Genomic DNA, 26,505 nt, shown 5'->3' on the forward strand with positions numbered 1-26,505 from the left:
CATGAGATTATGTCTGTAAGAAACATTCCTTCGAAGGTCTATCAAAACAGTGCACATAAAGAAATAAAATTGAAAAATAGGGATTAGTGATTAACAGTTTTGTGAGTGTCACTGTAAGTTCAGTGCTCAACATGATCTCCAAACAGTGGAATATTATTGTCAGATTCTAATGAAGTTTCCACTTCCACATTCTTGATAGTTTTAAGCAAAGATTGATCAATGGTAGTTCTTATCATCATTGTTATGTTTTAGGACTTCTTTGGGGCAATTTGAAGGCTAAGGAAACAAAATGCTACTTATGAGTCAGCTCTATGAGGCTGCACTTAAGCACAGCAGTGCTTTGAGTGAAATGTTAACATTGGCATGCCAATATGCAAACAATGACATTGCTAACATGCTGATGTTTAGCAGGAATATTATTTACCCTGTTCACCATCTTAGTTTAGCATGTTGGCATGCTAACATCAGCTAATTAGCACAAAACACAAAGTACATCTGAGGTTGGTGGGAATGTCATTAGTTTTGCAGGTATTAAAGTATTGTGGTGCTAGAGGAAGAGTCAGTGGATGACCAAAGTCATTAAAATGCATCCTCTGCGCACCATAAATATCTGTACCAAATAGCATGGCAATCCATCCAATAGTTGTCAAGATATTTCACTAAAAATAAATAATTCATTGTGGCGCAAAAAGTCAAATCTCAGTAGGGTTTATCCTCTGGGGACCATGAATGTCTGTTCAGAATTTCATGGCAATCCATCTTATTGTTGTTGACAGATTTCAGTCTGGACCAAAGTGGTGGACCAACTAACAGGCCAACACAGCCATGCCGCTAGGATGGCTCAAAATCTGTATGACTGAAAAATAATTTATTTTTCACACAACCTTCAATGCATTGTCCTTTTTCAACAAGACAACAAATATGTTACAAACTTGACAAACTATCAAATACTGCACTGTATATCAAAGGGTGAGTTGTACTGTCCTCTAACCTGACCACTTTCCCCTGCTGCACAAATCTCGACAATTTAGCATATGTCTTCTCTAAATTGCATGTTTGATTTCTGCGTTCTCGGATGAGCAGGTTGTAAATGTGTTTAATTTATAGCTCGTCCCACAACTTCATGTGGTGTTGACAGCCCTCAAATGTCTGAAAATGAGCAAATTATGAAGGCTTGATGGTGTAGAGAGAATACCATTGCACAGCCGAGACGTGACTTTGGTGAAACAGATCTGGGGTTGGCAGTAAATTGGGCGTTGCCATGGCTGTGAGAATGCATACACAACCATTTTCCCTCAACATCTAGAGAGTTAGTGTGAGGCCGTCAACTGAGATGGCATATGTGAGTGAGTTTCTCACAATGCTTCAAAGAGCGTCATGTGATTGACTCCTCATTAATTGGTAACAAAATCTTTTGATATATTACTACTGTTGTCTATGTAGGGTTTCATTTTATAATGTACCTGCTTCTGTTTGCTTTTAATTGACATGTTCCAGCAGGATATGTCCTCCATCTCTGGAAGCATCAAAGCTCAAGAGTAAACTTCTTAGACTGATAGAGAATATGTGAGCCTTAATCCATCTGACTGACAAACAGCAAAGTACTCAATGCCTGACATTTCATAATGTAAATAATACTGTCCTGGTGCATGTTGTACATTCATCTGAGCAATATGCCACAGGCCCCACAATGAGACTGCTCTTTGCCTGTAACCTTTTTCTCAGAATCTCAATGCTGCTCTGCCAGTACCAAGAACTCAGCAGTTACGATCACTTGAATAAATATTGATTGATTGATTGTGTAAAACACAGCAACTGTGTTTGTGCTGTCTTATTATTAGGGATTCAAGCCCCAAAACCTGAAACATGCCCTGAAAGTTTCTTTCAAATCGACCGCTACAAGGGCAAAAAATGTATGTGGCATGACACGAATCAGAATGACTTGAAATTTCTCACACAAGTCCAGCTCAATGTGCTCTACAAAAAAGCCTCTTGGACCACTAAAGTCCGCCTGTCAATTTTCTGTCATTTTGAATTTTTTGGAAAACACATTTTTGACATCTCCTCCTAAACCGTAGGTCCGATTGCTACCAAATTTTCAGAGGATCATCATTGGACAAGGCTTATCAAAAGCTGTATAAGCTTGTTGATATCTTATTTAGTTTTCAAGATACTGACCAGTGAACTTCAAAAGGGGCGTGGCTCAACACATAAATAGACCAAAGTCAACAACCCTTGGGCCAATCATCACAAAACTTACAGGATATGACCACATAAGTATCGGTAAAACATGCCCTGAAAGTTTCATTCAAATTGACCGCTAGTGGTCGCTACAAATGGAAAAAACTGGGCGTGGCATAACACAAATCACACAATAAATCAGGCATTGTTTGTCCAGTCATCACAAAATGTCCAGGATATGTCCACATAAGAACCTGAAACATGCCCTGAAAGTTTCCTTCAAATCAACCGCTAGGGGGGCACTACAAGGGAAACAATTATGCGTGGCATAACATGAATCAGACTATAAATCAGAAATTGTTTGTTTTCTTCATTCTATTTGTGAAAATGCAAAAAAAAAAAAAAAAAGAGATTTCACTGCTTTTGTCACATCAAGGCCACATTTGACCAGGTCCAGATCAAAAGCTTTAAACTTCTAACGGTCTGTGTTGGCTTGAACCCCGGAATTACCGCTTGAGGCTAGATTTATTATTATCAAATTTTATTGTGTGATTAAAAATTTAGTTACTTGAAATTAATGACAGAAATTTTGGGATAACTTACAACTGAAAAATTAACTGTTGGACAGTCCCGGTTTTGAATAAGATGTAGGACTCTTGATCTGTCTCAGCTGCAGAAGGACTCATTCTTTAGATCTTTCCTTGCCATCACTACAGTGCTGTCCACCTACACAGCTGACTGCAACAAGTTCACACCAGTTCTCCCAGAGCTGTCAAATGTCTGTCTAGAGAATGTAGGGAAATCAGTAACTGAAGCAGACAGACACAAATGTAAGGTTGAGAGAAAGTGGATTCACAAAAAAATAAATTCCAACCAAATTACAAAGCAAATCCCGGAATGAACTGAAGACACAGTTTGATAAAACAGCCACAGGTCACATTCTCTTCAAGGGTGAGTCACTTTTAGAGAAGGTTAAGCTTTGGGTCATTGACTAATGTGGTGCAAAACTTGGGTCATGATCAGATCGTGGACTTTTAATGAAAACTTTGCCCAAAGTGAAGTTTGAAAGCACAACACACTTTTTTTGTGCTGCTCATATTCCAATGCAAATTAATATGCAAGCACACATAAGGGGCATAGCGCCTGAGGTATTCCATATCTCCACATCTACAGTCTGTATCCCTGTCTTATTATAATGACATTTATTCATCATCCATTATCCATCATTTATTAAATTCAGTACTGTCGATTCAGCTGGTGTGTGTGTGTGTGTGTGTGTATTTTTACTCATAATAAGTGTGTTTCCCCGTATTTGCTGTACGAGGCTTATATAACTCCTGTGGCCAATGTTTCACGAGTTCATAATTATAACCTCCAATCCAATCTGACATACAGGCTTCCAGTAATGTGGGATGGTTAAAAGACAGGTTTTGTGAATGCCTTAAAGGTTAAATATTAAGAGCAGCAAAGCCCTTATCTGTATCCTTTTCGCTTTAGCTCCATGGCATGTTGTTGACTCATCTGTTTATTTATACAGCGGCTCAGATTGTAAAGACCGAGGATGTCTGTTCCTGCTTATAGCAACAACTCTACATATTTAATGCGGGATCCTCTCTTCTCGCACGACTCGAGTAAGTTGTTTGCGTCAACTGAAAGAATAGGGGCAAATTGTTTCATAGTCACACAAGTAGTTGATCTATGCAAATCACAAAATCAAACAGGGCTGCTAAATAGTAATGACTGTTCTGTTTTGAGGGTAAACACAACCATGAAAAATTGAAAAATCATCAGTTTTTGACATTTACTGGATTTTTTTTTTTTCTTGCCTCCACTGTAAGGTCACTTTTTGTTATAAGCTACAGTAGACTTTAAACCCCACAGAAACACCTTAGGCACAGGATGGAATTTCAGTCAGAAGCGAAGTGGAGGGCATGGGAGCTGGTGATATGTGTTTGACTGTAATTGGTTTTGTTACAGACGGGGCTAAGTGGTGTGGATGCAGCTGTGGAGCAGTCAGGACATTGACTCATGGAAAGCCCTGGTAAAACAAATTATACAATTTGTTGCACCACGGGTGACACTGCATAGAGTGACACATCCAGCAGTGCTGCCAGCTATAATATAGAGGTAGATACATTAATGCTCCAAGGAAACAGGCTGTCAGTCAACATCACTGTCTGGACTCTAATGCCAACTTTACTCCTTTTCTCCCATGTTGTGTTTGTATTCATACAAAAGTGGAGGACATTTTAATAAATTCCAAGAGTTGTAACCCCGCAGAAGATGAGAGCACAACTGCCTGTAAGAGCTAAACTCAGGTGAAGGACACATTTGACATTGTCATCACCTGGACAAGGACATCCAGCAATGATGTGGAAACACCCACACAATTAGGAAATGCTGACTTTTTGTACTGTGGAGACTCATTAAAAGAGAGAACCTTGACCGTTCACGTGCAGCTTAGGGCTGCGTCATATGAGAATTTGCCATAGCAAAACAAGTTTCAGTACTGATACCAAAACAATACTTTAGAGCTGAGATGATTGGTCGATTTATTGCTTAATCTATCATCAGAAAAATAATCTGCAACTATTTTCATGATCGATAATTGTTTCAGTCATTTTTCAAGCAAAAATGCCAAACATTCTATGGTTCTTCAAACTCTAATGTAAGGATTTGCTCTCCATTACTTCATTGTAAACTGAATATTTTTGGATTTTAGACAACAAAGCTACATTAAGATGTCACATTGAGAAGTTATGATAATTATTTTTTAACATGTTTTGACATTTCATACGCAAAATAATTAAACGATGAATTGATAAAAAACAATCAGCAGTTGAATTCATAATGAAAATAATCATTACTTGCAGCCTACAATATGTTTCCCAATACCTTTCTTTGAGAAATATGAACATGTTTTTTCTACAAAACCAATTTTTTCCCTTTGTTAAAAGAAAAAAATGCTCTCAAACATTAAATTTGAAACAGTGACTAAAGATATGAATCTGTCCGGACAGATTCATATTTTGTACATGACTATTTACATGTTACATACACAAGTAGGCATCAAAAAAGTACAAAGGTTCAACACCCAGCCCTAGTGCAGCTGCTGCCGGTCATCTGATTTGGATTTGTGCTTCACCCTCATGTTGAACTCAAACACAGAGCAAATAATTGAACAACTTGTTACCTGCTCTAGAGTCTGGAGCACCCTTAAACTTCCTTCCTCCCTTTTGAGGAACTCCTTCACTGACCTGCCACACTGACAAAACCCTCATTCTCATTCCTACCATTACATGAAAGGCTCAAATGCCAACAAGCAAAGAGGCTAAGAAGAGAGGCCGCTCTGCAGCTCCAAAGTTTGCATGCGCTTTAGGCCTGTGTGTAGATTAGGAAACCTGGCTTCAGAAAAGGAAGGCTGAAATTGCTTAGCCTCTCCCACAACCTATAGGCTATTGAAAATCCTGCCCTCTGGTCAGAGATGCTCCCTGCTCAACATGAACAGCTTTAACCGGACATCAATTCAGCTGTTCAGACTGAAGAAGCTCCTGAGATAAAGCCCTCTCTCTCTTTCTCTTCCTCCTCTGCTCTAGGTCACTCTCTCCCTCTACAACTTAAATAAAAGCCTTCACCAAAAGTCCATGCATTTTAGGCCTAATTTTAATGTGTGATCAATATATTGTGGTTTAAATAACCTCAGTTGAAATTATAGAATAAGACTTGTGATTCTCTTAATGCTATATTATACTAAAATTAATTATTATACTGAAACCCATGTAGCCTATTAATTCTTTGTTGTTGAAAAATATAGACGTGAGAAAATGTTTAGTGAAAGACTGATGTCTTTCTCTCTCACACACGCGTACACACACACGCACACGCACACACAGACATTCATGTTAAACGGCCGACAGAGATTTGGTTTCTCTCTCTTGAGGGTGGCGTGTGCCCACCTGACGGCCAACATGAGCGCATATTTCTCTCCTCTGTGGATTCGCGCATGTGGCCAGCGATGCTTAAAGTGGACATAATAAATCACTTACACTGCTGTTCTGCCCGGACCAGTGCACCATAGCCTGGTTGTGAGATGAATCCCCGGTCAACGCGAACGTTGAACTGTTAAGTTTTAGCTCCTCCTGCCTCGGACCGGCGGCTCTCCGCTCCTCTCCGCTCAAGCGCAATTCAGAGCGCGTCACTCTGCGTCCAGCCGCCGAGCTCACGCCCTCTCCCGGGTCTTGACTCTGGGCTGAACCGGGGGATCTGACTTTATTATCGTCACTGTTCCTTCTGGCGCGCTTTCTGTACCGGGTGGCAGAGGTAAAACCTGCACCATAGCTGGCCTTCTGCTGACCACTCATACTGACATAAGAAACTTTCATCTTTGCAAACTCGCTCTCACCAATTTCGCCTTTTGCGTGCAGGCTGTCTGTAACGTTATTCCGTTTCAGCCTTGGCTCCGTGTATTCCGTCCGATCTGGAGGGCATTCAGCGGACCCAGCTACGCAACGGAGCCGCCGACTTTCAGCACTTGCAGCCCCGAATCTCCCTGTCCCATCTCCATGTCCAAAAACTTCTCCCTTTAATCCTGTTGCGGTTTCACTTCTGTCGAATTTCAGCAGTAATTCCCGTGCACGCCACATATTTCCAGGCTGGCATGACCTACAAGTTATCTCAGCTTTGGCGGCGTGAAAGAAACAGAGCAAAAGCAAAAAACTAAACGCACTGTGCCACTTTGGGCAAAATATGACCTCCCTCTCCATTGCTGAGGCAGAGAAGGATGCTGTGGATGAAAAAAGTCCGTTTCCCCACTCTTCTCTCTGCCCTCTCGGGGTGTAAAATGCCGCTCGGCTGTGGAAGAGGAAGTGCTGCGCAAGTTGTGGCGTTGCCCAAATGCAGTGTTGTAAAAAGTGCGGCTGAGCATATTGGTCCAAGTTGAAGGATTTGATCAAATGAAGCCCCGCACGCATGGGGGAGGAGCTGAGGATCCATAGTGAGCGATGGAGGATAATGTTGGACTGTCTTTCTCCATATTTGTTATTTTCCACCATATGGTCGGCTATAATTAATGCAGTCAGTAATGCAGTCATTTTGTTCTGCTGCTCTTTTATTTCTCCTCTCAGCCACATTTTCTGAGAAGCTATTTTTGGTAGTTTTTCTCCGGATGCAGATTTTATCACCAGCCTCCTTTCAGGGAAAGTAAATCGCTTAATTTAGCAAATGAAATATTATAATTATTTTACCTATATGAACCTATTTACATTCAATCGTCTTAGGTCAGGAGCTTCCGGTAGTTGGAAGATATTTCCAATTAAGTGCAGTGTCAGGGATGGTAGCTTCTACACTTATTAAGCAGCGATAAAGAATTCAATAGCCCACATAGGAACATCCGATTTCTACACAACACATCTCTATCTGCATGTATTTTGAAAACTGATCTTGCATCCCTCCAGGATGGTATGATGGCTTTGCATTTATTGTGTATGCACCAGACCAGCTGAGGGCAAGCTGGAGAAACACCTGTAAGGTGAAACATGCATTCTGGACTGAATCATGAATATTTGTAACTGCTTTGCAAAAAAAGAGACATCATGGTTAACTATATAATTGTGTCCCAACAAGCAGCCAGAGTGTCTCAGGCGACATGGATGAGTGTAACTGCTGGAAACAACAAGGCTGGAAGTTCATCGCTTGGATATCGACCCTGCAGCTCTCTGTGTCTAATGAACAGAGGTTATGGTGATAGCTGATGAGCACTTAGTAGCACAAAGGGATATACAAATGGTCACTGACTACTACAACAGCTGGCTGCTTTCTAGTTCACAGCAGGGGATGCTGCCATGAGGGAATAAAATGGGCAGATTATGCCTCGAGAGGTGATTCATTTTACAACAAGGAAAAATATCAATAGACTACAACAAATTAAGATTAAAGAGTAAAGGATTATAGAATTAGAGTGTCATGCATACTGTTAAAACCGAATGTTTCCTCCTAACACATGTTGCATCATGTGTTCGGAACAAGTGTGCTGTATATAAACACAACGGTTTCAACACAGTCGTATGTTGATAATGACCCATCTGCGGTGATTACAGCTCACGACTGCTCATTCTGCCACATTCCTTTTCCCTCTGTTGTTAGAGCATCAAATTATTTCCTGGGGAAAACCTACCTAATCCCATGATTTTATCTCCATATGAATCATAATGAGGTAATTTAATTGCATGTTTTTAATTGTAACATGTCTAATGGGTGGAGACAATGTTAATTACATGAAAACAAGGTTTTTAATGAAAAAAATGCATTCCGCTTCTTTGAAAATGCTAATTATTTAGTTTTTGTTATTGGTGTTTTGTCATTATGAGTACTAAGTCAGCAGAAAAATCTTTGTTTCTGTGTTTAAAGGGTCAGTTCATGAAAATCAAACCTAAAGTGAGCACCACAAATAATAATAATAATAAAATAATCTCAGAGACCTTTGTCAGGACTGCACATCGCAGCACTCTCCAGGGTCCTGATCCTGTGGTTTTTAATGGGTAGGGAGCTATCCTTGGGGCTTCACCTGGCCACATCGGTAGGGAAGGTTACTGCCAGCAGGAAGTTCTAGCTAATGGCTTACCATGTCAAATTATTGACTTTGTTTACTTTTAATTAACTGTAACACCAATCTTTCCCTAACCTTAGAACTGCAATAACAGTTTTTTTGGCCACTTGGGGGCAGCAGAAGTTGTGAACACAACATTGACATATAATCACCCTTTAAGATGATAAAGCAAACTTGTTAGCAAACAGTTGCTTATTTACACAGCCAGCAGTTACTGTCACGAATACGCCAGGCTCCACCATCCACTAATCATCCACACCTGCTCCCAATCACACTCCTGCTCCCCATTAGATCCCAATCACAGCCAGCATAAAAGCCCTGTACTCACCTCAGTATGTGTCCGACCTCGTTTGTGACAAGGATCCACAGGTTTACTCCCACATTATTGCGCAACTCATGCCCGGCGGAGGACTGTGATAACTTTTTGTCACTGTGTTCCCTGATCATAGAAATGCACCCACACCTATACCCTGACGAGCTATCCAAGGTGGCCCTCGTAATCTACCTGCTTGAAGGACCGGGGCTCCGATGGGCAGGGGATAGATGGTCACGACTTGGAGACATCCCCGATTGTTTCAAAGTCTCGTAACACTCCTCCGCAAAGAGTTCTGCACGCCAGTCAGTAACTCGTCAGCCAGTCTTCAGCCTGCATCTCTACTGGCCAATCTTCAGTCTAACCACTCACGTTTTGCCTGCCCAGCTGCTCGCCTGCTCCGTCGACATCTCCAGCCTCTGCTCCGTCGACCTCTCAAGCTCCTGCTCCAGGGGTTCCCCTGCCTTCACCGCAGGCTTCCAGGGGGTTCCCCCCTCCGTCTTTCAGAGAGTCCCTGCCTTTGCCGTAGGCCCCCAGAATATTCCTGCCGTCGCCGCCACCTCAGGCCTCCAGAGGGTCCCAGCCTTTGTCTTTGCTGCCGGCCTCCTGTGACTCTGCGTTTTCACCGCCAGCCTCCGGTGACCTTCCTCCTGTGCCACTGGCATTCTGCCAGGCTTCCAGATGGGGTTGATCTTCATCACAGACCACATGAAACCAGCTCCGCACCTGTCCAGCCCCCGGGCTGTCCGCCCGACTTCCCCAGCTCCGTGCCTGTCCAGTCCCTGGGTCGTTCACAGGAGGTCCTCAGCCCCGCGCCAGGCCAGTCCCCGGGTCATCCACCAGAGGTCCTCAGCTCCACCCTGTCCAAGGCTCCCAACTCCACACCTGTCCAGGCTCGTCCACCCGAAGTTCCCAGCTCCGCACATGCCCAAACCCCGGCCGTCCGCCTGGATCAACCCGCTCCCCGTGGTGGAGGATGACCACCACGTCGGCCCTCGGGAGCTGGCCGTGGGGGGGTACTGTCACGGATGTCAGGTTCCACCATCCGCTAATCATCCACACCTGCTCCCAATCACACTCCTGCTCCCCATTAGATCCCAATCACAGCCAGCATAAAAGCCCTGCACTCACCTCAGTATCTTAGTTCTGGTTGTTGTTACCAGCGCCACAGAGTGAGAGCCACCAAGTGAGAGCCACCAAGTGAGTTTAGCTTATTGTTTTTATAATACAGTAAAACCGCTTTCAAGTTTATCTACAATAGAGGCTTTCAGATGTGCGGAAAAGCCACCCGAACCATAGGTGCATAAATACTTTTTCAGACAAAGAGATCCAATCTAAAACAGACGCATGTACAGTCAGACCCAATCCGGGTAGATCCAAAGATAATAAGATCTGAACAGAGATTGAACACCAACAATGGCAGCAATATGATCTGCTATCAAGTAACAAGCATACATTAGCAATACATTAGCGCTAGACCGATAAATCAGCCAGGCTGATATATCAGCTGATATTAGCTTATTGCTGCTATATCGGTATCTGTGTATATGTTGGCTGATGAATAACAACATTGCTGTACAAAAACACCAAACTACATTTGAGGTAATTTAGAAATAGTGTCTCCCTTACATGCCTTGTCCACCAAAAAGCACTAACAAGATTTTTGAACTGTAAAATGTCCCACTCAGTATGTGAAAAAAACAAAATACATATCTAAGGGATCTGTCTCAAGATTGTTTGTTTATATTAGCCTATGGGTTTATGTTGAAAAAAATTTACTTTGCAGGCGATATGTTGTTTTTAAACTCCCAAATATCAATATCTGTATTGGCCAGGCTACACAATACATGTCATTTTTATTGCAATTCACAGTTCACACTTACTTTGTTTCTTCAAAAACACATTTTTCTCCAGTGGTCATTATGAAGCACCATGTGATCAGAGCTGACAGTGAGTCTGCTCAGATCTATTTGGGTACTACTTAGTGACACAGCCCTGAGACCCATAGCAATACAAAAGGGCCTTACCTGATCTGATTAATATTTGGTTTGATTTGGGCTGGAACCAGTCTACAGTCTCCTGCCTCTAACTATATCTACTGTTATAGCTACATACAGCAACCTCAAAAGTAGCTGCATGTTTTCTCGTAATGTGGGTGAAATGACCCCTTAAATTACACTCTTAAAGTATGATTACTTTTTTTGGGAGCATTCCTCCCCAGCCATGTCCTACCAGAGACGTTAAAGATGATAAGTGTTGCCTCTCCTCATGGCACACAGCATTAAGCAGACATGTTGTATTGGATTAATGATGCTGCAATGGACAGGGCCCACATGGCTCGCAGACACTTATCAACCAATTCTCTGGTGTGTGTGTGCGTCTCCTGCGGTAACCATCCTACACCACATCATCTTCTGTCCCTGCCTTGACTCACCATCCATTCACAGGGAATCGATGTCCTGCCAATAGCAGAAATTGATTTTTGAGGATGTTGCAATATGCAGGTCTGAGTTGTCTGATTTGTATGTACCCCCTCTAACTATGAATCCACAACAAGGTGACAAGCTTCAGAAATCAGAGGAAAACGTTCTTGTATGCAAAAGTGAGGGCAGAGAATATGCCCTCTGGCTTCACACAAATGTAACATAGTAAAGAAAGCATGGTTGAAAGCCTTTCCAGAGGCGGGTGGTGCCTCACAGTCTTTATTTCACATACATATACTTACATGCTTGCAACAAATGTTAATTGACATTTTAAAAAGTGCTATTACAGTCCGTAGCTTGTCTGGCTTTTCAGATAAACACTGCCTACCTTCTTGCAGTCCTTGTATGACCTTTTTTAAGCCACCATATTATTTATATATTATTCATATTATTTCATGTAATTTAATCGAGCCATGACACTGACGCATAAAATCTCTTTTCACAACTTTTACAACATTGTTCCCCCTCCCTTGCTCAGTTCCCAAGGGCTATCCTCAGCCCAATAAAAGCTTTAGAGCATTAACACAAACAAGAGTTGGACTCAGTGGAACAAACAGTGATGTACTTTTTTCCAAGCCAAAACATTCCTGTTTCTAACAAGAAAGCCAGAGACAAAAGCCCAATAAATGTAGAAGCAAAGCTTGTGTTTTAAGTGTCTAGGTGAACAAGTAAGAGTTGAAAAGAGGAAGGAAGTCAAAAAACGTAACCAAAGCAAGAAAGAGGAGGAGGGGAGGCGGGATTAAGTAAATGGCTTTTTTATATTCCCTGTGTTCGACTCAAATGGAAATGAGAAATAAGTTTCCCAGTAATATATACTTTATTGGAATTCACTCACAGCAGAGATGGGGGTCAGCAATAATTTTGCCGTGGGCTCATGGAGTGGGGTTCAACATCTGAATTCAGCATCTTTCAATTTCCAACACTTTTTTGGCATGTTTTGCCATTAATTGCAAAACCATCCACCCATAACACAATGAGTTGGTGAGATACAGACTGCAGCCTGAATCAAGGCTAAAAAAAAACAAGGCAAAAAAAAAAAAAAAAAATACAGCCAATAGAAATAGACCAATGATTACTTAGCGACAGAAGGAGAGAGGAGAGAGACATGAAAGCACAAAACTACGGGAGAGAGAAGATGTCAAGTTAGTAATATGCATTAATGGGATAAAAAAGCATACAGGTGGAGAGGGAGAGGAGGAGAAAGGAGCTGAGTGCATCATGGGAAGTCTCCCGGCAGTCTAGGCTGATAGCAGCATAACCCAAGCCAGCCGTAACTATAAGCTTTATCAAAGAGGAAAGTCTTAAGCATACTCTTAAATGTGGAGATGGTGTGTGCCTCCTGAACCCAAACTGAAACCTGATTCCACAGGAGAGGAGCTTGATAACTGAAGGCTCTGGCTCCCATTCTACTTTTGGACACTCTAGGAGCCACAAGTAACTCTGCATTCTGGGAGCGCAGTGTTCTAATGGGGTAATAAGGTATTATGAGTTTTTTAAGATGCAATGGTGCCTGACCATTAAGAACTTTTGCAGGTGAGGAGAAGGATTTTAAATTCTATTTTGGATTTTACAGGGAGCCAGTGCAGAGATGCTAATACTGGAGAAATCTTTTCCTAGTTCTTGTCAGTACACATGCCGCAGCATTCTGGATAAACTGGAGGGTCTTAAGGGACTTATTCAGGCAGCCTGATAATAAGGAATTGCAATAATCCAGCCTAGAAGTAACAATTGCATGGACTAGTTTTTCAGCTTCATTTTGAGACAGGATGTGCCTGATTTTTGCAATGTTATGAAAGTGAAAGAAGGCAGTCCTTGAAGTTTGTTTCATGTGGGAGTTACAAGATAAATCCTGATCAAAGATAACTCTGAGGTTCCTTACGGTGTGCAATGCCATCTAGAGTAACTACATCTTTAGATAATGTGTCTCTGAGGTGTTTGGGACCAAGTACAATAACTTCAGTTTTGTCAGAGTTTAACATCAGAAAATTGCAGGTCATCCAGGTTTTTATGTCCTTAAGGCATGCTTGAAGTTTAGCTAACTGATTAGTTTCATCTGGCTTCATCGTGAATAGAATCAGCCCTATTGTATTCCTTGTGTATATTAGGGCCTGAGCAGCGACTGCTGCGAGGTCCCTACTGCATTCCTTGTGTTTATTAGGGTCCGAGCGCCGACAGGCAGCAAAGGCCCTATTGAAATGCAAGGAATTATAATTATTATTTTTGTTCTTTATGATTCCATCTTTTTACTAATTAATCACATTTTTGAAGGCCTAAAGGTGCTTGAAAAGTTGTGAATCTTTGCACACTCATCAGGACTGGTGAAAAATTATATATTTTATGGGTTTTGGAAATCGGCGGGGCAAAATAGCGCCCCCTACACATTGAAAAAAGCAGCCCTGGCCTATGTTTCACCTACATATCACCCCAAGACAAACAAAAAAGTCTCTTGGAGCCATACCCTAAACCCAACAGGAAGTCAGCCAATTTGAAGTGAATGTGCACTTTTAGGCCATTTTTCATTTACAGGGTCCATGCTTTTAATAAACTTTTCCTAGAAAATTAATCGGATAGACTTCAAATTTTCGCAGTGCAATCTAAAGGCCTGTGCGATAAAAAGTTGTGCTAACTGTGAGTTTTTGTTGAAGGGCGTGTCTGTGGCGTGGCATCGAATTTAGATGTTTTGCCATGACACAGGAAGTTTTTGTAACTTCAGTATACATGATCAAATCTGCCCGAAACTTCACGTTTGATAAGAGTCCTGCCCTGAAGAAATCTACATGCCAATATTCAGTCATAGTCAAAGCTCCTATTGAGGTGCTAAGGATCCTTGAAATCTCACGAAATTTGGCACACCTGTCAGAAACGGTGTATTTTGTTGCCTGATATGGGTCTCTTACGAAATTTGGGGGGCAGATGTATCATCTCTTGACTTAATGAAAAGCCTCTTGGAGCCATACTCTAAACCCAACAGGAAGTCCGCTTTTTTGAATTTACTGTGCAATTTTAGGGTATTTTTCACTATTTTAAGGCTCCGTACTTTAACAAACTCTTCCTAGAGAATTAATCCGATTGACTTCAAATTTGGGCAGTGCAATATAATGACCTTTGCAATGAAAAGTTGTTCAAAGATTGAGTATAAGTTGAATCGTGTGTCTGTGGCGTGGCATCGCATTTCCATGTTTTGATGTTTCGCAATTTGTAACAGTTACTCCACATCGTCAGATCTGCTCCAAATTTCACATGTTTGTTAAGAGTTCCGGCCTGAGGACACATGCCAATTAGAAGTAATGGTCATTGTGCCACCTACTGGGCAACAGGAAGTAAGCCTTGTATGACAATAATCATTTGATTTTCATGAAATGTAATTGGTGTGGTATACACTTGATATACTGGAACGTAATGTATAATTAGTAGGTGTTCTCTAGCGCCACGTAGCAGACAAAGGAAAGGACATTTAAGTCCTTCATGCACCGTATAACGACCTCCGGCAACAATTGTTTTTCTAGAGATTGATCAGCCTCAAACTTCATATGGTTATTGATGGACCACTCTCAGTAACACTTCATGAGTCATAGTCATAGCACCAATTACTCGCAACGGGAAGCAAGTCATATGCAACAAACGTCATCTGATCTACATGAAATTTAAGTTGTGGATGCAGAAAGTGATATTTAACCTTAGGCCTGATGGACTTGAACATTCTCTCATCCATCCACCTCATTCTCATCCTCTGGTCACAAGACCACGACTGTCACTCCCTCCAAGGCGCGCATCGAGGCGAGGGCCTGTTCAAAATGTACTTATTATTATTATTATTAGGGCCCGAGCACAAGTGCAAGAAACCTATTGTTTTTCTAGAGATTATTATGATTATTGTTATTCTGCTCCTTTGAATGCATTTTTGAGGGGTTTAGGATGCTTGAAAACTCTTGAAATTTTGCACACGCGTCACAAATGGCAAAACCCCTAAAGTTCTGCAGTGAATGGGCTCAGGTGTGGCCAGGGGGCTCTATAGCACCACCAAACGCACACCACAGTTGGGAAAAAGTTGCTTTGATCTTCATGTTCTCATCATAAAGAACATATTTCAGTTTTTTTTTAGAGAATTTACCCAACACTCAGCTGTTTTGGATTTCCTGCGTCAATTTCAAATATTTAAACACATGTTTGAGGTCTTTAGGATGCTAAAAGAGTCACAAAACTTGACTGACTTGAACTGGTAAATACTTTAATTTGAGTCCACTTTTGGGCTTGGGGATGGCACGTCGGCTCTATAGCTCCCCCCTGATGACTTTTAGCCTTCAAAACGGCTAGAGATAGTTGAAAATTCATAAAATGCAGCACACACGTCAGAAGGGCTGTGTTTTATTTTCTGGTATAGTCTGGGGCTTAGGTGTGGCAAAATGGATCGATAGCGCTCCCCTACAAAATTTCAACGAAGCAGCCCCTGCGGTACATTTCACCTAGATGTATGAATTTTGGGAGGAAAATGTATCATCTGTAGACTTAAAAAAAGGCTTTTGGATCCATACCTTAAACCCAACAGGAAGTCAGCCGTTTTGAATTTAACGTGCATTTTTTCGCCATTAACAGGCTTCGAACTTTAACACACTTCTCCTAGAGAATTAGTCCGATCGACTTCAAATTTGGGCAGTGTAATCTAAAGACAGTTCTGATGCTAAAGTGCAAAGCTTTTTATGTTTTCTCAAGCGGTGTTGCTGTGGGCATGCCGCAAATTCTTTGTTCCAAAATTAGTAACTGCTACCTGGTTCCGAAATTAGTAACAGTGCCACCTTGTTCCAGGATTAGTAACAGTGCTAGCTCATTCCAAAATTAGTGCTGTGCTCCACATCATCAGATCTTTTTTTGAATTTTACATTTTTGATAAGAGTCCCAGGGCCAGTTCAATGCTGCTTGCAGCTTTTATTGAAATTGTAATTGTCAGTGAACAACAGAGGAAGAAGGAGGGATTTCTCTGTCTATTGAAGGAGGCATTTCACTACACAGTGACTTAATTCATACGGTTTAGGAAATGTGCATATTTCACACACAAAGCAAGCTCTCATCAGCAGCATTCAGATTCTTCTGAGATTTGTTGTGCCTTCCTAGAAATTCCCCCCTTTTCAACATCCTGCTGGGGTGAAATGACTCTTCCATAAAGTGCTGGTGATTGGACACATAATCAGCTGTGCTTCTAATATAACTAACTACTTATTCACCAGGTTTTATTCAGGTTTTAGATAAGCCATTAGCTTCTATTCATCAAACTGGCTTTTCTATTAATTTCCTCAAGAAGAATACTGACTGGTAGGAGCACAATTTTTGGGGCTGGCGCTGTCGGGGCTGTCACTGTGGTTTCCTGCTAAAATCTTGAGTTTTCATATCTGACATCAGCAATCGGGGGGTGGGGGTGGACGCCAGGTAAAGAGGGAGAACAGGATCCATCTTAATCCATGAGTGACTGCTTTAAAAGCTTTCCTACTGGGGCTGAAATATTAATATTTGCTGCTCAGGAACATTACCAGTATCCTTGGAGTGAGGCAACAATAATTATTAATGAATCTCATTTTCAGACCACTGTGCTGGATGTTCGTCTGCGACCTTCAGAGGGAAAGCTAAGCACAGTGTTGCCTAGTATCCAAAGTCAGTAGACTACAAATTAACAATCTGTTACAATTCTCTCATTGCAGTTGGGGCTCATCTTGCTGATTTGTTTTCCTCAGTGGTTGTGCTCTACATGACTTATTCATGAACATGTGGAAAACCACATCACTCCAGAATATGCCACACATACTATTTGAATAACTGATCAGACTCTTTTTTTACTTATCCATGCTTCAGGCAAGGACATTGATTGAAACAGCCAGTATCACTTTCTGTCACAGCGAGACATTGTTTGAGTAAGCATGAGGTCCTTGAAGATAGAAAGCAACATTCTACAATCTATACGCCTTACAAATGGCATCAGAACAAATAGGTTCTGGTTTTCCAATTAAACTTTGGGCTAGTGTGCACTTAAAATATATCACAAGGATGGTAGTGCCTCTGCTTTGTAGTGAGACTACTTAACTTTTGCTGAACAGCAGCCACTGTGGCTGAAAATGTCAATTACATTAAAAAGGCACATTGAATTTCCTGTAATTTCCCAATATTATTTAGAGCCTTTTGCTTTTAAGCTGCTCTAATCAAAATTAACAATATATAAAATTACTATGTGTATGAAATGTGTCGCTCATAGTGACAAATCCACAGGTAAATATCACCCAACTCTGCGGTTCCCCTCAGCTCTACAAATCGTTTCATTATGCAGTTGTTTTGAGCAAAAAAGCTCTAACAAGCCCACTGTATAAAACAAGCCCAGTACAAAATGACAGACAGACAAAGTTAGCAAGTTTGCTAACATTAGTCTCCATAAGCTATTGGTCATTAGAGGGTGACACAGTAGTGGATTTTCCCTCCTGTCCCATCCCAGTCCAATGACAAAAAATTCCTGTCTCATCCCAATCCCGGACTCTCGCCCCATCCTGTTCCTGTGTTGTGTCCTGTTTTTTACTTGTACTTTTTTTCCTGTCTCATCCCAGTCATGAATAATATAATGATGAATAGTGAAATTGACTCCCATCCCGGAGGAATCCCACAGGAATCCCGTAAAAAATGTCTCTACTGGTCATACCAGACCAACTAAGGCTGTAGCTAATAAAACCTTAAGTGTATTGACCTGAGCAAGGGTGCATATTCTTACTTATGAATTCAGCTTTTCATTTATTAGAGGAATATTGTGATTTTACCTCTTTCAAAAACGTACATAGTCTTGCTTTAACACTGGACCTTCTTCTCTCCTTTGGCAGACTAATGATCACGATTTGATCAGAATAATGATCACGATTTGTATATTTTTGCTAGAACATATCTTTTGGAGTATATACTGCAGTTGGCAGATAACTGATTAATTTGTTCCTGAGGTTGAAATTGCACACCACCCGCTAACATGCACCTCATTGCAAATAAGTATATTTGTAATTGACCTCACAGTTGAGCAGAGTCACCAGCCTAAGAGGATAATTATGAGTCGAGCCATGCTAATGATGTATTTAAGTTTCAGTGCCTTTTGCCACCCAGTCAACTTTGAACCGAGGAATAGTTTGCAATGGTATGATTGTGAAAAGTTCAATTAAGCTGTAATTTGAGGCAGAGACCACAGAATAATTGCAAGACAGTGGGTGTTTTTTAGTTCAGTTTGAGCATGCCTAATAAGCAGTCTGTCTCACTTATCACCAGCTATTAGCATCTGTTCCCTGATGTGAGATGTCGCCAAATAATGACAAGAAGAGGCAAGAGAATCTTATTGTGTTTTTGATTTATGTCTGGTGTCTTCAGAGTTAAGAGAAAAATAATGAAGAAATGTTTGCCTGCATTTAATTGCTCAACAGTGTCTTAAAATGAGTGGTCAGTTTCGAAATCACCTATTTAAAATACATAGAAACCACATACAGTGGTGTGCAAAAGTGTTTGCCCCCTTCCTGATTTCTTTTTTTTTTTTTGCATGTTTGTCACACTTAAATGTTTCAGATCATCAAACAAATTTAAATATTAGTCAAAGATAACACAAGTAAACACAACAAAATCCAAACCTACATGGCCCTGTGTGAAATAGTGATTGCTCCCTAAACCTAATAACTGGTTGGGCCACCCTTAGCAGCAACAACTGCAATCAAGCGTTTGCGATAACTTGCGATGAGTCTTTTACAGCGCTGTGGAGGAATTTTGGCCCACTCATCTTTGCAGAACTGTTGTAATTTAGGCACATTGGAGGGTTTTCGAACATGAACTGCCTTTTTAAGGTCATGCCACAGCATCTCAATAGGATTCAGGTCAGGACTTTGACTAGGCCACTCCAAAGTCTTCATTTTGTTCTTCTTCAGCCATTCAGAGGTGAACTTGCTGGTGTGTTTTGGATCATTGTCATGCTGCAAGTCCTGACCTGAATCCTATTGAGATGCAGTGGCATGACCTTAAAAAGGCAGTTCATGTTCGAAAACCCTCCAATGTGGCTGAATTACAACAATTCTGCTTGATGATCTGAAACATGCAAGTGTGACAAAAAAAAAAAAAAAAAAGAAATCAGGAAAGGGGCAAACACTTTTGCACACCACTGTACATATTTTACTACTTAGAAAGGGAAAGGCTGGATGTTTATAGAGATTTACTTGACATGGTTGGTTCTAGCTAAACAGCTCAAATACAACTCTGGTTAAACATCAGATACATGAAGCTCAGCATAAGTTAAATCAGGAAGACTATCTTTATGCATCATTCATTCACAATTCTCCCTCTTTCTCTTCTCGCTTCCTCTTAATCAGCTGACTATGGGCGTTTACTCTTCCTTCTATCCTTCCCTCTTCCCTTGTGCTCTCTCTCCCCACTTCTTCTTAATCAGCTGACTATGGACGTTTACTCTTTCATAATTACTGAAAGTATGCTGGACTGGATATTAGCCTTCTGTTCTATCAAGGGGCATGTGATCCTGGGGGTTTCTCTGCCAATGCTTTCTTTCATGAATTCACTTAAATAAAGAGTGGTGAAAAAAGAGAAAAAAATAAGATTCAATGAATGCACTACATTAATGGTGGTTGAGAGCACATTGTCCAGTGTTGTCCTATGAAGTAGCATCGATTGTTTTCAATCACCAAAATGGCACAAGCTGTTACTGCCCTGAAACCACATGAAAACAAATCACTCCAAAACTGGTGAGAATTACCCTTGCACCTCGGATTCCTTCACCTGAGTCAAATAAATAACATACTTGTTTCTGAAAGGGGTTCACAGTAAACTACGGCCAGGACGGCCAATACGTATAACATGCTGAGTAATTGAGTCCACCATGCATATTTATGACTAAATAGACATCCTGTCAGCCCCTGGATATATTGGGGAGAGTTGTGGTTTTGGTGGAGGCTCTGCTCTGCAATATATGGCTTTATAAAAAGGCTTTAGTGAGCAAAAGAGTCAATCTGGCATTCCTATTAGAATGGGATATATCAGCAGACTGGCTGCATAGTCAACTGATCATGTTTCTGTAGGCAAGGGCTCCAAACAGTCCATGGGAAAGGAGTGATCACAATTAGCCAAATACCACAGTAAGAATAGAGCAGAGCTGAGAGCATCAATGAGGAAGTGCCCATTCATAAAAATACAGTAATGTAAGCAAATTAATTTTATTCATGTGCTTAATTTATTCAATCCAATTAAATTTTATTTATATAGTGCCAATTCATAACAGAAGTTATCTCATTGCACCTTTTCCTATAGAGCAGATCTAGACCGTACTCTTTAAATGCAACAACTGCAATCAAGCTTTTGCGATAACTTGCAATGAGTCTTTTACAGCGCTGTGGAGGAATTTTGGCCCACTCATCTTTACAGAATTGTTGTAATTCAGGCACATTGGAGGGTTTTCGAACATGAACTGCCTTTTTAAGGTCATGCCTACAGCATCTCTTCAGGTCAGGACTTTGACTAGGCCACTCCAAAGTCTTCATTCCACCCCAAATTTGGGTGTCCTGGGTGCACACCCCACTGCAAATAGAAAAAATGTATATAGGAAAGACCTGTTATTGACCAGTGTTTTTACCAATAGCACCATAGGCTAAATAGCCATCATATATATTACCTGAGTCCTTTATGGAGTACAAACTATTGGGGGTACATTATTTGTATATACTGTGAATTTCCTTTATATATACTGTGATTTTCATTATGTACCTTTTGTATATATGTAGCTTAGATATATCAATCTGTGTATATCTATCTGTCTGTTTACTGTTAACAGAGACTCCAGTCAGCAGTGTAGTTCATACACTTCACTGATCAACCACAGAACTGTAGACTAACATTAGGCTTCATGATCAAAAAAGTTCACTTCTGTCCATATTCACATGCTCTCTCTCACTGCTTTACATGAACAGCTGAATGGTGCATCGCTTTAAATGTTGCCGCTGCGAGGAACTGTGGAAAGTTCTATTTACAACCACAAAATGCAAGCAGGCTAAGAAATTGAACTAAGTGACAAATTAAGCCCTGGTCTAGTGTATCCTATGCTAAAGGAGATAAGAAAGGAAGCATTGAAGCACCTTTTCTTAGCATTTAGAGAATTTGACCAGCTCTTATCATGGCTGCCACTTAGATACTTTTGGGTCATTTCACTCAGTTAGGAACCTTCCTAAGCAAAAAAGACTATACGACCGAAACCCTGGTTCAAAAAAGAAGAAAGGCCCAAGGCACTCTTCTGACAAAAAGTTAAATTTCTATCTATTTCATGGTGAAATTCTAAAAACATAGACAATGCTTGTACATGCTAAACTGGAGCTGGGTAACACAACCCACGCATAGCGGAACAAACAGCCTTCTTCATGGTTCCTAGATATATAGGATTGAGTTCAGGTGTGAGCCCTTTGCACTACCTGCAGCAGAACTCTGGGCTCTCCACTGGCAACAATTTGTTGTCAGAGTAAAAAGGTGAGTTTCTTTGCTCTTGGTACATTTATGTTTGCAGAATCTTGATGCTTGAGTTTTTTATGTTAAGTTAGAATGATTGTACATTGTGTTAATTCTTGTCAGTTACAGGGTAGCCAGATATTTGCTCCCTATGTATTAAATTTATTGTATGGTGATAATACATGGTACATATTTTCTGTTTTGATATAAAACCAGCATCGATTGGTGCCAGCCTCCTCTGCCCTACCACCTATGTCTACAATAAACTACAATTGAAGATTGAAGTGGACTCTTCCAGTGTCTTATTTTGCCTGACCGCACATCCATAGTGTTAATCATAGTACTTGGTAATCAGCATACCCCTCATACAGTCCTGATTAACAAATATTTTACATGAACTATGACTGACTATTTTGACTGATGACAATTTGCAACAGGTGTGGTATGTCACGTGTGTTTGTAACATGTATTAAAGGTATTTACGATGGCAACCCTCTGTATTTATCAGAAGTCTGAGGAAGAGCCTTGTGCTCGAAACGTCACTACCAATAAAAATCCTTTTTAACGGAAGCTATTTGGTGTACGGATCTATTTTTTTTTTCAACTCTACCAATAGCACCATACCTACTGTATGTACATTGTATATTCACTGTATATTCTCTTTGTGTGTGTGTGTGTGTGTGTGTGTCTTGAAAATGAAAAAAAACAAAAGCTGTTATTGGTTTATTGATCAATTTTGGTCCTACAAAGAGCAAGTGTCTAACAGGGTTATTTCACAGATTTACGGTCAGTATTGCACTGTACATCAGTGTTCTGCATGTTTTAGTTAATACTAGAACGGCCACGATGGTCATTTTGACTGTTTTGAAATTTATATGTGCAATAACTTAAACAAAATACAATCCTGCTGGTACGTGACTTTTCCTAAAAGTGTCTGTATTTTTATTTACAATGGGTTTCATATAAATTACACAAAAGGAAAAGAAAATATGATAATTTTTACCTATTTCAGCCATACACGGTCATATTGACCGCACTGAATTTCGCGCTATTCTATTCTATTTTACGCGCGCTTTGTTATACAAATAGGAACTATTGTCACAGAAACATCGCTAGCGGTCTTGAGTGCTATTAGCATATGCTAATTTGCTTACAAATACAAATTATTAGACTAAATTGGCTATCAGTACAATAATTTAAGAAATCCAGTAATTGCCTAGGTTGGAGTTTATAAGGAGCCTTTAGAAAATGTCTGAAATGAATGAAAGAATGAAGAGAAAGATGACTGCTGCCATGGCCTTGGAGATGCTTCAGAACTTGGACAGCGATGACTCTGATGCAGGGGATCTATCGGACGACCTTTCCTTTGTGCAAGAAAACACTTCATCCTCATCAGAGAGTGATTCAGAGTCCATACCGAGGAAAAAGAGGAGGCTACTTTCATTGGAGACTAGGGATCCAGATGTTCCATTCACGGCTGACATTCCAGGTGAGCTGCCCTGCGCTCCGCTATGCACCGCTGTCCTGTCTTGTGCTGCCCTGTGCTAGTTATAGCCTGGGCTATTTGCTAGTTATTATTATCATTATGCTATTATTATTATTATTAGGTTATTATTGTTGTCCTAGGCCTTCCCGAACCAGTACCTGCTCTTGAGCCAACTGGAGTGCTCAGCCCGCCCTTGGAGTCATCTCGGCCGGAGGCCGCTGTGGAAAAGGGGAAGGATGGGATGGTGTGGACGGTCCTTCAGTCAACTGAATGTCCAGGGAGAAGGCAGAGCCAAAATGTCCTGACTGAAGCTGCTGGCCCCACAGCGCACACGAAGCGCAACATCGGAGATGCGCTCACGGCCTTCTTGTGTGTGTTTGATGATGGCATGCTGAAACACATCAGGGACTGCACTGTGGCTGAGGCACATCAGCACCATGGTGACCTCATGGGACCTGACAGTGGCTGAACTGAAGGCCTTCATAGCGCTGCTATATATCCGTGGAGCACAGGGAGCAAAACACATGTTGGAGTTGGGCAGCCTTTGGTCGGAAAAATGGGGCTACCCGTTTTTCAAGGAAACCATGGCCAGAAATCGCTTCAGGGAGATAATGAAATTCCTGCGGTTCGACAAAAAAAGAGACCCGACGTGTGCGTCTGCAGGATGACAAGTTTGCCCTGGTATCGGCCACTTGGAGCAAGTTTGTTCAGAACAGCATAGCCTGCTACAAGCCTGGTGCCAACATAACCATTGACGAGCAGCTGTTCCCCACCAAGGCCCGGTGCAGATTTATTCAGTACATGGAAAATTAGCCTGATAAATTTGGAATAAAATTTTGGCTGGCTGCGGATGTCAACTCAAAATACATGCTGAACGGGGCTCCATATCTGGGAAAAGAGGAGACGCGGAGCAGAGGTCAGCTTGTGAGAGAGAGTGTGGTGCTGCAACTGGCGGAGCCATTCCTGGGGAAGGGAAGAAATATTACTACAGATAATTTCTTCACGGGGTGCACGGTGGCAGAGCGGCTACAGCTCCTGCCTCCCAATAAGGAGATCGTGGGTTCGTGGGTTCGATTCCCGGACCGGACCAACATCACACAATCTCTCTGGGTGGAGTCTGCATGTCCTCCCCGTGTTACCGTGGGTTCTCTCCGGGTTCTCCGGCTTCCTCCCACCGTCCAAAGACATGCATATGTAGGTTAATTGATAACTCTAAATTGCCCGTATTGAATGAATGTGTGAGTGAATGGTTGTCTGTCCTTGTCTGTGTCTGTGTTCGCCCTGCGACGAGTTGGCCACTGTCCAGGGTGTGCCCTGCCTAAGGCCCGAAGTCACTGGGATAGGCTCCAGTCACCCGCGACCCCCTAACGGGGACCAAGCGGTAGAAAATGGATGGATGGATAATTTCTTCACTTCTCTCAAACTGGCCACCGCCTTACAGGCCAAGAAGACCAGCCTGGTTGGCACCCTGGGGAAAACGAAGCACAAATGTGCTAAAATGTGCAGATGCGACGCTCACCAACTACCAGGGAAAGCCGAGGAAAAATTTGTGCATTCTGAGCTCTGTGCACACAAGCGTGGGCATTACTGATGGGCCGAAGGCAAAGCCGGAGTCGGTCACATATTATAATAACACCAAATATGGCGTGGACGTCCTGGATCAGATGGCAAGGGCGTACTCTGTGAAAGGCGGTACGCGTAGATGGCCTGTGGCTGTCTTCTATAACATCCTCGACCTGGCTGGAATCAATGCCCACATCCTCTTCAAGGAGTGCACCAGCAGCAAGATAGCCCAGAGGAAGTTCATGCAGCAACTGGCAGAGGAGCTGAGAGCGGAGTTCATGGAGGGAAAGGGGGCAGCATGGCATTTGGCACAGCAGAAGCAACCACCGCAGCAGACACCAAAACGGAGGCAGTGCCAGGTTCGGAGAAGCTGCAAACAAAATAAAACGCCCGACACCTGCTGCAAATGCCGCAAACCCGTGTGTGGAAATTGTGCATGGAGAACAGAGGTCACTTGCGTTGACTGTGAAGCTTAAATAGCCAAGCATGCTATTGATGTAATTAGTTAATATAAAATTAGTAGCCTAATTCTTTTATGGTTCTAAACTTTGTTCGTGGCTCTTTTTTTAACGTTAGATCTGCTCGTTTCCAGCTTTTCCGATTAGTTTCTGTAATAAATGTGTTATAAATGTTAAAACAAACCTTTTCAGAATCAAATAGATCCTTTTAATTGTTATTATCTTGTTCTGAGTTATGCTGAATAAATACGGAAAAATACTGGTGTGAATTTAGCTTATGCAATAATTATGGTTTACTATATGCGATGATGTGAATATTGTATAATTAAACTTTTTTAAATGTAAATTTTGGTGTTATTTGTTTTTTTAAAAGATATCCTAACACATCAAATACATTAATCTCCCATTTAGGTATTTATCACTAGAGAATATAGAGTTTGGAATCTAGCGGTCAAAATGACCGCTTACGGCAATTCTAATAGTTGTGGAATTCTGGCACTTCTAGTGTTTAAGCTGCATGAATTGATTTTGGTTTTTAGCCACTTAGGGGATGTAAACATTAGATTAACATATTATCAAATTCTAAAGTTGTCCTGGCATTAGCATTCATTTGGAGTTGTTTTTCTGACCACCCAACAAGTCCAATGTTCAAACTCCTTTGAGTTTTGATCTCCATCAACTCATGAGAAATACATTATATCTGGCTCCCTAGCTGCTAAATGCTCCACTATATGTTCTCCAGCTTGAATGCGCGGGAACGTATTTTCAGTAGGGGGGTCTGCCCTGGATACGTGCATGTGCAGCTGCTGACTAGAATAAACAATTGAAAGATGTACAATTTCTATTGTTAAATCTGAACCTTGCGTGTGTCACGGATATGCCAGGCTCCACAGTCTACTAATCATCCACACCTGTACCCTATC

General features: G+C 41.4%; 1 protein-coding gene across 6 annotated transcripts in view; it reads right to left on the reverse strand.

The window, feature by feature from the left end:
* The window catches only part of LOC122873236 (VPS10 domain-containing receptor SorCS1), a 200,291-nt gene extending 192,724 nt beyond the window's left edge, over positions 1-7,567 (reverse strand). For 2 of the 6 annotated variants that reach the window (XR_006377379.1, XR_006377380.1), the window contains exon 1: positions 6,228-7,551. Coding sequence is in view for 4 of the 6 variants with exons in the window: in XM_044189675.1 (XP_044045610.1) it covers positions 6,228-7,310 (1,083 nt within the window). In the remaining 2 variants the exon portion in view is untranslated. Of the gene's footprint in view, positions 1-6,227 lie in introns of all 6 variants that reach the window. The other 4 variants (XM_044189675.1, XM_044189676.1, XM_044189677.1 and 1 more) reach the window with 4 other exon arrangements.
* Positions 7,568-26,505: the final 18,938 nt, after the last annotated feature.

Source organism: Siniperca chuatsi, linkage group LG3, assembly GCF_020085105.1.
Source record: "Siniperca chuatsi isolate FFG_IHB_CAS linkage group LG3, ASM2008510v1, whole genome shotgun sequence".
Lineage (NCBI taxonomy): Eukaryota > Metazoa > Chordata > Actinopteri > Centrarchiformes > Sinipercidae > Siniperca > Siniperca chuatsi.